The 16897-nt window shown below is 33.4% G+C and overlaps 1 protein-coding gene across 2 annotated transcripts; it reads right to left on the bottom strand.

Moving 5' to 3' along the window:
• Positions 1–4081: 4081 nt before the first annotated feature.
• LOC140885352 (DEAD-box ATP-dependent RNA helicase FANCM) lies at positions 4082–14918 on the bottom strand. Of its 2 annotated transcripts, XM_073292321.1 has the most exons (24): positions 14789–14918; positions 14281–14668; positions 13139–13282; positions 12486–12568; positions 12265–12379; positions 11522–11613; positions 11046–11100; positions 10836–10957; positions 10565–10678; positions 10052–10245; positions 9508–9638; positions 9145–9205; positions 8978–9048; positions 8295–8344; positions 8068–8233; positions 7792–7919; positions 7354–7689; positions 7210–7276; positions 6351–6683; positions 6094–6264; positions 5592–6005; positions 5325–5376; positions 4984–5133; positions 4082–4807 (listed from the first exon to the last, which is right to left on the bottom strand). In XM_073292321.1, exons 1-24 carry the CDS (start codon positions 14831–14833, stop codon positions 4282–4284), a joined length of 4008 nt encoding a protein of 1335 aa, XP_073148422.1. In that variant the 5' UTR covers positions 14834–14918; the 3' UTR covers positions 4082–4281. The 2 variants fall into 2 exon arrangements, with proteins under 2 accessions (XP_073148422.1, XP_073148428.1); XM_073292327.1 differs by lacking the exons at positions 14281–14668; positions 14789–14918 and adding an exon at positions 14065–14186.
• Between the last annotated feature and the right edge of the window lie 1979 nt (positions 14919–16897).

Genomic DNA, 16897 nt, shown 5'->3' with positions numbered 1-16897 from the left:
CTAACCTGTAACACAAACAAGGAACTCACCTAGTAAAGTCAAGTGGTGGCTCTGATTCCACGTGAAAGAGACGGTGTACGTGGTTGGTTATGTAAAATAAGCAGTGTTGTCCTTTGTGTGGTAACACCACAGACAACACAGTGCAGCGGAAATTTAAAGCGTAAATAAAAAACAAGTAAATAATTTTGCACGAGTATAAAAACTCGTGCGGGTGCCTTAGGGATAAATATTACTAGTAAACGTAAGATCAGTCTTACAAAGCAATCCTAGTAATTTTACGAAAAGTCATTAAATCCTAAATTTCTCAATAAGTTGAGAAATCAAACTTGCATCCTAAATAAACAGAATATAAAAGAAATTGGATGCAACTCCCGTAGCCTAAATTGAAGAGACAGAAAAGATCTTCAACAACACAGTTTCCACAGTGTTGTCTTTGATGTCTTCAACACGAACGACAACACGGGGACATGCAACAACGATGGTTGCAAACCTTGCTTCAGAGTTCTTCAAATTCTTCAACAGAATTCTTCAGAGTATGCGCAATGTATTATCGCCTGAAGTCTCTCTTCATCTTGTGCGTGAAATTCCCTTTTATAGATTAGCATTCAAATCATGAAGATTTTCTTAGATAGAGTCCTACATGAATAAGGAAACATGTTTTAGTAGGAAATAAACTCTATCAAATCTTGCAAATCAAATCTTGATAATATCGAATTATATTATATTAAATAATCACCTTATCAAAACATGATTTAAACTTGACAAATATATCTTTAACATAATCGATATATACAGGATATTTACCATATATTTTATCTTGTCTCGAAAGCAAAATCTAATAATATCAATTAATACAAGGGCCGAAAATATCAAGGAATAAAATTCCTTTCACCACCCACTCAAACACCTCTTGAAATATAAAAGTATCGTATTTGTATGATCATGGGATGGTCACAATATTAATTATACCATTTCAATCTAAAACTAAAATATATACTATAATTAAGACAATATAATTCTAAGAAAAAATATTATTCTATTTGAATAATTATTTCATAGATTATTAAAAAAAATCTGTTAAAGTCATCTTTCAGTTTTTAATTTGATACATCTAAATTTTTTAGACACGACACCAAAATTATTATTATTATTATTATTATTATTATTATTATTATTATTATTATTATTATTATTATTATTATTATTATTATTATTATTATTATGATGTTGTATTAATCAAATCGTGACTCTTGATCCAAATAAATTAATTTTATATTAAAATTGAAAGTCAATGGAGAATGTCATCAGAAAAGTCGTTGAAAGCAAGAACATGCTTGATTAAAAATTAGTTGTTAGCCAAATATATAGCCTCATTTACGTATTTGACTTCTAATAAATTAGTTTCAGTCAATTAGAAGCCGTTTTCAGGTTATTTTCGTTCTTAAAGTGTTTTAAATATAATTTGTTGAATCAAATATAATATAATATAAATATCAAACAATATGTAAAATGGTTGCCGATGATCCTTCATTCAAAGAACTTTGGCGCCGCCATTGAAATAGTACTAAGAGTTGATCATAAAAATTAATTTCAACATATGTGATGCTAAATAAATAAATTTATAGTTTACAATTTTCTAAGCTAAGGGAAATTATATATTTGGTTTTATAACTTTCATAATTTTTATTTTTGGTTTTGTTATCGATCAATTCACAATTTTAGTCCATAAATTTATTATTTTTTATGATTTTAATATTTTTATCGGAATTGACGTGATATTGAATGCATCAACAATATCCAATACAACGTCAACAATTTTCTTTGACTCGATCGTTGTCGATGTCACGCATCAATCAGTTAAAAACAATTAAAATTGAAACAAAAGTACACATTAGTGGCTCATGTCGAAAACACATGAGAAAAATATGAAATTTGTTAGACAAAAAATCATTTGATTTTCTCTTATAAGCTGGCATATGTAAACTAGTTGATTTGGAAGAAAATTGGGATTCTCTAGTTTAAAATAAATGAAAATAAATATCTCTCAATAAATTAATAATCTCTCACATTATAACTTCTCGATCTAAATATGCGTTCAAGAAATATATTTGTAATTTAATAACTTAAGAAGATATAATTTTAAAAGTTTTTTTATATAAATTCATGTACTATTCTGACCAATTATATAGGTTTCATTTTCTTTTCCGATAGCTCCAAATCTATGGTTCAATTTCTATATTTTGGATTCATTTTTTTTTTACTAATATATCTTTATTAACTAATTTTGGAAAATGTGCAAACATTTTCTATAAATTAAATAAGGTAAATTGTAAAAAAATTTTTTTGTTAATCTATGTGAATAAGCAAATAAGTTTATGTATTTGAGACCATGAGTCATGCATGATTTGTTGTTGTTATATGTGTATTTGTATGTTTTGTATTAATCAAATCGTGACACTTGATCGATCCAATTGTTAATTAATTTTGAGTATATTATATTAAATCTAAAAGTCAATGAAGGACGTCACTAGAAAAGTCGTAGCAAGATTAATAATGTTTAATTAGAATTAATTAAGTTGTTAGCCAAATATGCCTCATCCACGTAATTGACTTCTAATAAATTACTAATTAGTTGCAGGCAATAATTGAAGCTGTTTCCAGATGATTTTCGCTGGGACCATTTTTTTCCCAGAATCCCATAAACTTATCGGAAACGTGCTATAAATCTTATTTATCGAATCAAATATAATATTTGGATTCCTCTAAAATAAATCTCTCTTCATGAATTAATAATGTTCTTTGTTTCATGAAACTATAAAATTTAAATATTTGCTGGATTTTTTTAGAATATAACTGATTGCTATATAATTTGTTATAGATGAAGTACTGGAAATTTTGATATTTTAATTACGTCTAATATTTAGATAATTTAATTTGAATTAATATTTTTAAATTTTTATTATGTTATAAAATTATGTTTTTTAGAATCAATTTTGTAATAATATATGTCAAATTTAGTATTAAAAAAAAGTTACTACTATATTTTTGGAATCAATTGTTTTTAGGAAATTTATTCCCGTCCCACCTAATAAAAACTTCCGGCTTAGCCCCTGCCCCATAATGGTATTGGTACCATTTATATCTTGGTTAAGCAAAGAGTTTATAAGTTTTTAGAGCTTAAAAGTTGTTAAAATGTTTGGTAAACTTATTTTAATTAAAAAATTTAAAGATGTCGACATGTTTGGTATTATAAGATCTTTTGTTGTCAAAATTACCAAAAAAATGTATAATGTTACGAAGATAATGTAATGAGTTATACATATACGAAAATAGTTTTAGTAAAAATATATTAAAAAAATAATATTCTAATATTTTAGTTTAGAAAAAAAATTATGTTATTTAGAATTTTTTTTAAAATAATATTTAATATTTAATGTGTGATACCCCTATCCACATGAAAAAAAATAAAAGATTTAAAATTAGTTTATAATGGGCTAGAATGGACTTTTATAACAACTTGGATTAGTAAAACAAGGACATAATAGATGAAAGATATGATAGAAATTTATAAAAATATGTGTATTAAAAAGTAACGTCAAAAACATTATCTCCCTTCCATATGTTAGATTAGATTAGATTCTTTTTCCTTATTTATAACTAATGGTTAAATTCGTAAAAAGACTCAAACTTGTGTTATTTTATGTTTGTTACAAATTTAAGCAAAAAAATAAATAAGCTAAAAGCCTTGTACTCTTAAATTAATGCTTAAAACTCAATTTTATGCGAATTTAAAGTACTCTAAGGACAAGACCATTTTTTGGTTACTCGATTGAGTCAAAATGCTTTCCTTGAAATAAACTCGAAACTTTTAAATACTACAAAACAAGAAAAATACAATATTTTCGCAATATACACCCTATAAACTCAGCTCATGGGATCTCTACATATTTATTCAACTAGAATTTTAAGTAATAATTGTTTTAGATTACTTATATTAGAAATTAAGACCTCAAATAAAAAAAGTCAATTTATAGCAAAAGAATCGCAAATAGAATCTATTTAACAAAAATGGAGTCTGAACCTAACTAAAAAATGTACATAGATTTACGTACAAAAAATCACAAACCAAAATTGGGCCTAGTTTATACATAAGATCAGCTTCTCTTGATCTGTGTGCGTAACAAGGGAAATGCTCAAATATCATAAATACATGCACATTTACACAATGACAACAAAGTTCTATTTTAGTATGTGAAGGTATAAAGTTTTAACCCTGAAAAGTTAAACTCCAAGATCAAAGGATGGAGAGCCTGGAATCCCCAGATTTAGAGGTATAGCCTCATTTGTCATAGCTGTATTTCGTACACAGCAATCTCTGAGTAATTTTGAAGCTTCTTCCTCCACAGCATCAAGGTCAATACCTTCATAAAATTGATCATCATCCTCAAATACATCTCTTTTTTCTTCCATATTCCGTATTTCTAACAATGGGGAAGAGGTCTTGGCAGTAGCTTTAGAGAGTAAACTGAATTTGTCGTCTAAATTAACCATTGGTACGGATTGAGCTTGAAAGAAGCTCAATTTTCTCTTCCGGATGTCTGGCCTGCATTCGTTATCAATCTTGGTGGAAACAAACCGCGAGTTCTTAGCTGTAGACTCTAAGCCAGTTTGAGTAGTCTTATCATGGTTTGTTGCTGATGAACTACCACTTTCATTCATCGTACTACTTTGAAACATAGAATCAGGACTGAAATCCGTGGAACCGTTGGGAATTCTCTGAAATGGGGATTGACTGAGCAACGATCGCCTGCAAAATATGTGTACCAATTCCAATTGCATTTAAGTATAGAGCATATTCCCTTGAGTCAATCAAAACATTCAGAAAACAATCTCCCTGGCGGTTTTTTTTTTAAAAAAAATAATAAGTGATTTGTCCAAAAATCAATCGTAGCGCTTTTCACGGGAAATGTTTGCAAGCAAAACCTGTAAATCGCCATCATGTCAGTCCGACTGACTCCAGGCTGTGAATCTGCTACTGTAGGATTCACACCATCATCTATGAAACTGTCTTCATATGAACTGTTAACCTGCTCGTCTTCCTCATCATCAGATACAGAAACTTCCGAAGATACCCTGAATTAGAAGCAGAAGTAAATTATAAATAAAGATCGGCAACCAAATAAGAGAAACAGGGAGCAAGTGTATGTTTTTATCAATTATTTAAAACGATTAAAAAAAAATCGGAAAGAAAGGGGGTATGGTATCCGTCTGCCCAGCCAAAAAAAAAGTAGGACATCAATTTTTATAGCACGATAGTGACTTACTCTGCTTCGTCATGAATATAGACAACAGCATTTTTTGCTTGCTTTCTCTTACCTGGATGCAAAAGAGTAACATAAGCATGTTTCAGCAAAGAGAGCTTATTTGCATTGATATGGAGTTTAATTACCTAGTTCTACAAGAAAGTTTAAGCTAAACTGATATTTTTCGAGGGCAAAAAATGCCAAAAATTTGCAATTACCCAAATGCGAGCATGACATATGGTTGTGCCATTAAAGATATTTGCAAATAAGAAACTCATATTGGTTAACCTTTGACTGGCTTAATTTTACTTTGAACTTCAGCAACAATTTGATCCTTGGATTCTGGAGGAACTTTCCAACTGAGATCTCCATGCTTGCGCAACCTTCTTAGCTTGTGATGCTGCTCAACTGTTTCAGATTTTTCTACAGATTCTACAAGCCATTCTTCGCGGCTGCTTGAGTTTGAGGACTTATCATAAGGCATTTGTGCTTCTTTAGCACACGGAACTGGTGAATTGCATGCACTTGGTGCATTTTTGTCCAGATATAGAGCAGGAGTTTGAATGACACCTTCACTCAAACATGGGACAACCGTTTCCTTTTCTTCATCTTGCCTAGAGTTAATTGAAATCTGTGCTTGTACTTGTGGGGTCAAAACAAGAGCAGGAACCAATGAACTATCTTCATCACAATTCCATTTACCTGTTACACTTTAATGCAGACATTAGCCTAAGTGCCAAGACAGATACAAGCATAGAACAGGTAAGACGATTCAGAAAACGAGCATTACTTAAGGGAGATTCTGGAACTATCCCACTTTTGATGAAATTAGTCAGCCGAGGACTGAGATCAGAATCTCGAAATTCATTGCTGGACTCAGTTTCAACAACTGGGATCATGCTATGCACAACTTTATGAGCCTCACCAGAGATATCCATTTCTTTTGACTTTCTGCTTGTGCCTAAGTTCACATAATTTGTCAGCTTTGGGAAAAATGTACTTTTTGCAGATTACATAAAATTTATTCAAATAAAAAAATATCCTTACCTCGGGGGGATCTTGGCCCTGGAGACAGTTTACCTTTAGCTTGCACATTCTCTTCACAATTTTCAGAGTTATCCATCAATTTTTGTACAGGCGAAACACCAATACTTTTGCTGCTTTTCAGATGAGATTGTGGAAGAAATTGAGGTAATGATGAAACCAAAACATTTCCAAGATCATCATCTACTGATATAAATTCTGCACCAAACAGGAGAGTGTGCCCGCATGGTTTTTGTTTGTCTAAATCTTCAATGTCCATCTCTCTCGTTCTTGTAGTCTCCTCAAGCTCTTTATCATTTTCTACTGTCTTCAAATGCCCTTCAGCAGGATTCCTTTCTGTATAACAATGTTAGAACAAAGTTTCATAATGTATCAAGCAAGTAAGTATTCATAATCTGAGTATTTCCAGTGACAGGTAGCCCATGAAATAGTAAGTATGCTCCTTTACTCGGCCTTTGTGTAGAAAAATGAAAAATAAAGCATTAGTTTCCATACTGAGGACTGAGGGCAACTCAAACCAAGTAGAGCCCAATGATAAAATAATTAGTTAGCAATCACCATGTAGCAACCAAATTTACTAGGTTATATAATATTTTCAATAAGATACAATAAATCTAACTTTTAGTATGCATGATTAACCTACAGCTAAAAAAATTGAATAAATAAATAAAGCAACAGGGCACCCATTGGTTCAAATTTTATTAAGTGGATGAACCACGAGTCAATCATCATTCCAAATCAAAGTGTATTGTACGAAAATCTATTCCAACTTCATAAATGCATGGGTGAACCATGAATAATGTTTGAAAAGCTCTCACGCAATTAAGCAGCAAAAAACATTTAATAGGAAGGCGCTCTTAACCTTTAATAATCCCCTTGCGAGATTCCACAGCTTCAACACTTAAGGAAGGATATGAAATATCTTCATCCTGACCAAAAAAATTATTCGAATAATTATAAAGGACAGCACACATGATTAAAGTTCGACAAGAGCTAGAGCACAAACCTTGGTAAAAATAGTTCTATTGTCTCTACAGAATGATCCGCCTTGCAAACATTGCATTGTATCTATTAGCAAACAAGTTCTAGACGAATGTAGCACTTCATTCACAGGAGAGGGAAATGCCTGGAAATGAGGAAAGGCGACAAGTGATGGTTTCCAAGCAACTTTAGAGGCAGAGGGAAAATACTTGGCAAGCAAGTCCATCTCAGTCTCCGCTAATTTGGTTTTGTATGCTGGCACTGAGACAGGGCTGTCGTCTTTTGTTTGCTTTCCACGCTGAACAAATTGTTCAATTGATATTTTAAGAAATCGCACTTCTGGTCTAAAACGATGGGGGACCTGCAAGTGCATATGGACATAGTCCCAGGTGCTCGCTGAATCATAGCAACAGAGATTTATATTACCAGAAAGTTACAGAAAAATATCAACACAAAAGCTTACCATCCTTGGACTGGAATGGAAATTAAAGCTACTCAGTCCACCGTTTTGCATGTGTCTGTCAATAGACTTGCTGGTTGCTTTTTTTCGTATGTAACCTTTCAGTTCATATCCTTCACATGCTAAAACTAGTAAATCTTGTTAAGAAAATTTCTGAAAGAGTGACTGAACAACAGTAACATTTTTAACTTTTTATATTATCAATGGGATGTGATAGACATTCGATAAGCAATTTAAAAAAAATCAACCCTTCAAGATAAAGAACAAGGAGATGGATATCAACACGTCCTTCATGCTTCCTTCCAGTCCTCCCCATGCGCTGAATCATTCTCAAAGGTGATACGTTTGCATCAAAGCATACAACAAGATCGACTTCCATGATATCTAGACCTTCTTCGCCAATTGATGTTGCAACAAGAACGTTGTATCCACCCGTCCGAAATTTCTACAGAGGCAAGTTAAGTAAACCACCGAGGACAGAACAAGACAGAGCAAAAAATAAATACCTTTAAAACAGCCTGTTGAACTTTTTGTGGCTGTCCCTTCAACGTTTTTCCTTCATAGAAATATAAGAAAAAGTCAGAGATGTTTATCAGTAGCTCGTAAGACCAAATAAATAATACCGAGTTGGCTGAATGCGCACTAAATGAGAGGAGTATCATGGAACATATATGTATTCATGTTTTTGAACTTTTGGCACCAACTCTGTTCACTTGGTTGAACCACAAATGGCAAGAGCTGCAGCATTCATGTACATGAGCCAGTTGAGTATTGAGGAAACAAACAGCTCTGGCCCATTGTAGTAAAACGATTAAAGCATTTCAAAGCAACCGACAGAGGGGAACTACCACCACCAATTAAAAAATACAGTTGGAAACTAGTTTGAAAATCTTGTTCAGACCCAAATGCGAAAAGTGCAAGGTGCATTCAATTCAAATGGAAAGCTGATATAGCTCCATCAAAGAAAAGTTGAACTTACATTAGAGGGGAAGCCATTTCAGATATGAATGTAAGAACTACAACTACAACCATTATGACTTACATCATTTTCTAACCCATTTACTCAAAACTTCATAAATAAATCTTGAAGAGCATAGGAAAAACAGATTGAAACAAATTATTAAAATGTTTGCACTCAGCCAGTTGGGAATGTCCAATGACAAGAGAAAGGAACAGTTGAGTGACAAACCTGAGCTTTGGCCAATGAATTCCATAGCTTTAACAAAGTCCCCAATGTTTTCTAGCGCACTCATTATGTCCCTGAACCATTGAAAGAGCAATGATATTTTATTATACTTCTAATTTGATGTCAGGACAGGATGCAGAAAGATTTGAAGAAACAAAGATCGATTTGACCTGACACTGCCCCTAAAATTTGAGAAGATAATGACTCTGGAGCTTTTTGGATCTTTCACTTCTGCACGCGAAATTGCAGAGTCAGTTGCTCTGTATAAATGCTAAAATGTTGTGCGAATATAAATATAAAATACTGAAATGAAAGAAAAGCAGCCGTGAACATTGAACTCTTTCCTTCAGGTTTACTGTATAATGCAATTTTAAGAGTTAAACATACTGTTAGCCGTCATCTCATGCATTATTTCTACTTCAAACTGCTGCATTTTTTAAAGTTGTTTGACAGCAAAATTAACATAGTCAGAAGCAACATGCCTCACAAACACAGACTTGTCATGTAATCGAAATACTTTTCATGCTACATACTGAAATGGTCAGTTAGCACATCCAGCATTTTCGCCAACTTTGGGCTCGGGGCACCATTGGAGACAGTTTTCTGCATTAGAAGTTTTGCTTTCAATAGAACTTCATTTCTGCTCATGAACCGGGCAAAGGACCTGCAAAACCATTCAAACTATACTCAGAAAGATCCTCACCTTTTATAAAAAAATAAGTTTTAACCCTGCACGAACACTCTCTGGCCAACAAGATAAAAGAATTCGAGTTCGCACAAGTGCAGATATATTAGCAAATTATATTATTTGGAATATATGTTTCAATAAAAAAGTTGAAGGAACCCCACCCCACAAATCAATGAACTTACTTAGGGAAACACCAATACCAAAAAAAAAAAAAAAAAGGCAAGTCATGAGTGAGAATGCAGCTGCAAGACTTAATCACCATTAAAGAGGAATGCAAAGATACGATAATCCTCTTGAATCCAGAACAATCACGTATACTCACATTCATAATATACATGATTGAAAAAGGAAAAAAAACAAACTTTATTCAATGATAAATAGAGACCTACCCTTGTTTCAATTTTTCCTCAAGCATCTCAAACGCAGGCCTAATTCCATGGCTTGCGAGCAATTTTCTCACGTGGTATAGTGTTATAAGAACTCCAAAATAGCCTTCAATTTCACCATATTTCATATGAGGAAGATCCACTGGAGGCTCTTGCCGAAATTTATCCCTTGAATTGAGTAGATTGAAGGGGCTTAACTGCCAATGATCAATAACGCTTTTAAGACAAAAATGAGCACGTGATCGCAAATTTATTTATTTTTTTAAAAAAAAAACATTGAGAATCCACCTAGCCAGAATTGTGAAATGTAACAGATAGATAAATAATTATGAATTAGTTCATGAATATACACCATTTGACCTTTATTTCCGATACTCATATGGACTGCAGCAAGGAACCAAGAAAAATCTTGAATAACACGTTCAGGAAATTTCATAAACTGATATCAACGAAGCAAAAAAAAATAAAACAAAAAGGAGTTAGTACAAACTCCAAATAGTAAGGTACAAGGCATACCATCTGGACATCTATCTTCTGAAGCACCCCAAGTGCACAAAGCCGGGCAACAAATGGTCGTACTACTTCCAAAAGCAGATTACTTATTTCAACAGCTTCATCTCCCATAGCCACCTAACATATGCATAAGATGAAAACACCTCTCATTCATATATTCAAAGAAACCATGCTGTAAGCTGGTGATACTTTTTGACATCTGGATTTTCATCATCTAGGTGCAGCCTTGACATATAATAGGCAAATTGAAATCAACAACTGAAAATATAAGCACCTCGATTACTTCTATCTTTCTCTCATGCACATATGGAAGTACATCATGATCACTCTCGTTTCGGTATTCAAGAGTAGATATTTGGAGGCTGTCAATTACACACTGAATTGTTTGCTGCTTACCTACATCATGAATAAACAGAAAAGCAGCACCATTAAGGAAATCATAATACCAAATCAACTATCTGTTGTGGCCCAACGTTATACTTACTTCCTGGTGTTGCTGTGAGAGCCAATATTCTTAGTTGCACTGGAACATCCATCAACTGCAAAGTGGACAGAGAGTAGAATCAAATAAAAATAATCAATTGAATAAACGATTATGAAAGCAAGTTTCTCCTGAAACTGCAAAGTCACGTGATTCTCATTCATGTATGCATCTCAATGTTTCCTTGCTTGTAGGTTCAAACAACTATGATATATAGTTTTAATATAGACAGACTTTTGATCTGATGGTTCATCACATCCTCATTCTCTCCAACAAAACAAGCCCGGACTAATGATTTACCGAGATTTTCGGTAACGGAAAGCAAATTCAGCATCAAGGTAAATCTCAACGATGCTACTTACAAAACCAAAATCACGAAACTTACATGACTAATATAAAGGAGCTTTAGTGGAATGAAATATGTGGGCCTATCTATAAACCTCGTGCAGTACAGGAAGAAAAGAATTAAGATGACCAACCTCACGCACTGCAACAGCGTAGGAATAGTTTCCTGTTGCACGATGTGCCTCATCAATTACCAAACAAACCAGATGCTTTACCAAACATGAACCTGCAACATTGATTCAGTTGAGAGGAACTCTGCAATCTACTAATCTATGAGTATGATCAAACTTCACAACAATATTGAATTCTTATTATTTTCAAAGACATTGAACATAGCCACAAAACAGAGAGTAGAGATATATGTACGTCTAGCGAGTAAATATGCATGATTGAATCGTCAGAGATCTATTAAACCAACATATATTCTCCAATCCCGACTTTGTAAGTATTATCACAGGGTAAGTTTAAACAAACTTTATCATTCAATCTCCTATAAGCCTTGCTTGGATATATTTGATCAACTTGATAAAGAAGCCACAGACAGTATCAGATGAAATAAATGGATGTTAAACTTAGTCATCTGAAAAAATGGAAAACCAACTCTACAGTGATTAACAATGGGAGGAAAAAAAACAAAGTAATTTAAATCCCATCACTCTTGGGAAGTTATTATCTCTTCTTATTTGAATAGTTTTCTGAATCTTCGGATGATTATTGCATCGAATAAAAGCAAAATGACTTTTGAATCATAAATAGATCATAGACTAAGTAACATCTGAAGTACTCCATCAAAGGTTGTATGTACTACTAAGTTATCTTCATTTCAAATCATGTCCATCTGTTTTGACAACATATTCTAACAAGTTGAGAAACACACCAGACTGTATATCCTTCTCCAACACCTGTGGAGTGACAAAGAAAACACGTTTATCTTTCCATAAATCTGCTCTTATCGCAGGACTTGTCTGGCCTGTCATGTCAATTGTCCACTCCTGTAGCAAGTGGTGAAAACTTTCTCAAATTAATCATACAAATGGAAACACTTCAACTAAAAACATGAGCAAATAAACTCTTAGAGTAATGTAACCAGCGCCTCACTTGTGGAATTCCAACAATTTTATGACAAGCTTCTATTTGTTGCATGACAAGAGGTCGAGTAGGAGCGGCAAAAACAATTTTTCCTGCCAACAATGCACTAGAAGTATAAAGCGTTGTTGCTCAATAAAGGTTTCCAATAGAAAGACCAAAAATCATTTGAAATAATATCAACGAAAGCATGATTATTAAAATCCAAGAACACATGCACGCAGGACAAAGGCATGGTCAGGTCCAGCCGAGTGACGACCATCCAGTTTCCCTGCACCACTCATCTAGTCATCTCGTACAGAAGTTCCATTTACATTTGTTTAAGCTTAGTTCCATTTTGTGCTAACCTGAATTCGATTTATACATGAGCATGATTATTAATGACAAATTGGGAATACATTGTTAAGTCTCGATGGTTAATTTATCATTTCAATACACTAAGCTTGAAGTAAGATAACAGTCTAATGATCCTAACTAGCCACGACAACAGGCTCGTCCCACAGTTTTCAGAATTACCGGTCGGGGCAAAACGTCACATCATTTTCCTCATATATCTTAATTTATAATACTATTACACGTGTGCCATGGATAACTACAAAGTAAATAAACAAAAAAGAAAATCAACATGAAAATACCAAGAGCTATATGGTGTGGAATTGCATTACCTTCAGGAAACCATCTGAAGTAATTATACATGACAACAGCAGCGATAAAAGTTTTTCCAAGTCCTGTTGGTAATACAACTAACGTATTGGAAAACAGTGCAGTCTGGGTGATAGCAAACTGATAATCACGACGAGAGACGTTAACTGTCATGAATAACAATAACAAACAAATAAATGAGCTGTTATTTTCTATAGTAGTAAACACTGAAAGAAACTGTAATTTATGGATAAAACATGACTATTTGTAGTCCTTTATTAGAAATTACAAATCAAGTAACAAGAAAATGAAGTTTTGCATGACGATGTCATTTCATAAACGTGTAAACTCTCACTTAATGAACCAAGTTGACATTGGTCACCAGTTAGTGTAAATATATCTGAACGATAATCAACAACACAGCTTTCGTCTCAAAGGAGTAGAAGCTAACTACAAGAATCTCTAATTTGAAATTGAATTTTCATTTAACAACCACAAATGATTCAAGCTTTCATCAATAACTTTGCCCCAATTCCCAAGTTAATTTGTTGCTTTCTCAGTTTTTTCTCTGCGTCTATAGTTTGTAAATTCTAATGTCCCCACAAGTGCTTCAATCTGAAGATTATAATTAAAAAAAATGGTTAGAAAATTTCAACCGAGCATTCGCTTTCCCGGAAAGGAATTGAGTACTTCTCTACATGTTCAAAATTATCACTCGTCGCGTACTTATAGAAAAGAGTATTCAAATAGATGCTAGAACCGATTACATGGAAAAAACAAAGTTCTTCAAATATGTCCAGAAATGACCAAATGAACAAAATCATCAAATGATAATTACCCGGTGCTCAAGTTCCAAAACAAGGAAAAACAGAATTTACAGCAGTGCCACTTGAATATATGTCATCATAACACGGGAAAGCAAGGTTACAGCAGCATGCATATTATCAACCTGAAAATTAGGACTATATGCCTGAAAGATAGCACCTTCATCATGCATTGTCACTTTCCAAACCCAAAAACAGCCACTGGCTCCCTAAGTCCCTATCCGCCACCACAGCTCCCCAAAAAGATTAACAAATAAAAAGTAAAAACAAAAAAACAAAAAAAACAAAGAAACATTGAGAAATTGCCACATAGAAACTAAATTCTTTGGAAAGAAAAGAACCTGGGTAAACCCATGTCTTGGCGGTCTCCGGATCAATCTTGACAAATGTGCTACTCGTTTCGATATCTTCACACTCAGAAACACCTCTGTTCTTATCACCAATTACATCATCGTAGCTCACATCGTCGCGTGAACCATTTGAAAATTCCACCTTTTCCGTGCATTGCTTCAAATTACTAGCAGAAACACCAATAAACTTATCTAATGTAGTTTGCCTAGTAGAAGAAATTGTGGCAATACGCTTTCCTTTTCTACATGTTTCTTGAACTGGGTTCGACTTAAAATAATTGTGGGCAGTACTAGAACTATTAACTGAAGTGAGCATTTCAGGAGCAGTAGATTCGCACGCCACATCTATTTCTCTCACGGCCGATTCCCAATCAAACTCCTATGCACAAAGAAGATATTAAAATAGGAAAGACTACACATTTTATATTGAGCATAAAACAAATGCAAAAAAAATAACGAAAAACGAAAAAAAAAATCAAGAGATGAACTCCTAACTCACATCGTCATTATCTGTGACGTTGAGAGGGTGGGAATTGGAACCCATGATCGTTTTGCAAGCGTTGGAGAGTTGATAATTCGATTTTAATTAGGGTTTCGGTGTGATACGGGAATATGGGATAAATTATCAGAAGTTCTTCAAGAAGCAAGAGCGGCAAAATTCATGGCAGCGCCATTTTTGAAGTTGGGGAAAGACGAACCGATCCATGCTTTTTTGGGTTTCTCTCCAAATCGAGACAAATGAGCAGCCCATTCGAGTAACCCAAGCCCAAAAACACTATGAGCCCAGCCCAGGTTCAAAGAGTCGGATCCTTCTGATTGGATTTGTTTGAGTGTGTGCACTGATTTGATTCTAGTTTTGGATTTCAAATGACATCCATGTTGTATTTGAAACTCATTCCAATTATTATCAAGTCAAGACATTTCAGATCGATAGATTTGATTGTTTTAAGAAGATATGGTCAAATTTGAAAATTAATCATGTTACAACATTATTCGTCACTTGCTAGTGGATGTGTTGTGATAATAACTACTTCTCATGTGTGCACTGAGTAAGCCAACGAAATATAGTAATGCTCTGCAACGACAAACCACGTTATCTTATATTTTGTTGTGTACATGCATCGTTTGTAATGTTATATATGTATATATTTATAATGGGGAGTGGGACAATTGTATTTACTTAAACTCGTGACATAGATGAGATTATATTAGTGTATATCACTCTTATCAATAGACCAAATAATCCTTTGATGCATTATTCATAATGTTCGTGTACGTACGTACAAAAGCTCTTCCTCGATGTTGGGGCAAAATCACCTTTTGTGATTGATTTTAATTTAATCATGTTCTCGTTGTTAATTATTTGTACGTACGATTGATCAGTTTCTCGATGCCTCGGGATGCCGACCATGTCATTGTAATTCTGTCAAACTTTATTAGATTCTAAAGCTAAGTGACAGAACCACCTCACCCTAAAGTGTCGATACTTATTATGAAGCTGCATAATGGGGGCAAAAAAAAAAAAATAAAGGGGAATAAGAAAAGAGAAGCTTTGGCTAATTCCAAGCTTCGTTTATTTTTCTTCCCCAGTTTATGTTGCCAAGCTTGTCCAATTTTGCTGATAACACCAGTTGTTATGTACGAATTCTTCCCATGGTCCTATCGAGGGTCCTTGCATGTGTAATAGCTCACGAAGTAGATCTTTCTTGGTGGGTAGCATTTGGTAAAGGATGCTCTAGTGCGATATTGAAGATTTTTGGTGAAACTGTTGGAACATTGGCAGCAGTAACAAAAACAAAATCATAATTGTGCGTTTTTTTTTTAATATATAGATTTATGATATGATGAGCAATCACCGTACATTTTATGTGACCACATAGGTGCTCGCGATTATTTGCTTACCATATCAAAACTCTTAGACCCCGTTTGGTTTCAAAAGCCAGGCCAAAAAAGCACTTTTTTAAATGCTTTTCAGTTAACAAGGTGTTTGGTTGATCCAAAAATGCTTAAATAAGCACTTTTTAAAGTCAAAATTAGAGCTTTTTCAAAAGCCAAAAATTGTAGCTTTTAAAAGCACTTATTTTAAAAAATCTCTACAAAATCCAAACGGGCTCTTAATATATGTGTGTATAACTTAACATAATAAACATGATAGTTTGAAAAATAACCTTGGTCAAAAAAATTTTTGATTCATGACCCTTTTTTCAAAAAAAATTTGGAAAATGACCTTCAAACGCAAAGAAAATACAAAAACTAAAGGAAGTAAAAAATTTAATAAATTTATATTTTCAAAATCATGGTCAAACCAAAGTTATTTAATTGAATAGTTCATATAAAAACAAATAATAAATAATAAACTAAACATCCTACATAACAATAAGTGAGATTTGAACTCAAGATTCTAGACCTCATTGTTGTCCCTAATAATAGATGCTTGGTATAATTGTGAGTATTTGATATTGTCTCCAGTATGAAATTTCATTATAACTCAGAATGAGATGGTGTTTGGTAGAGCTTTTAGAAAATACTTCTCAGTTTTTTTCTCAATTTTTTGAATTTTTGTTAAGGAAAAGCTGAGAAATACTTCCTAAAAGCTCTACCAAACACT

The sequence above is a fragment of the Henckelia pumila genome, chromosome 1 (assembly GCF_033568475.1).
Source record: "Henckelia pumila isolate YLH828 chromosome 1, ASM3356847v2, whole genome shotgun sequence".
NCBI classification, from domain to species: domain Eukaryota; kingdom Viridiplantae; phylum Streptophyta; class Magnoliopsida; order Lamiales; family Gesneriaceae; genus Henckelia; species Henckelia pumila.
Note: the sequence above shows the minus strand (reverse complement) of the source record. Positions and strands in the feature narration are given on the sequence as shown.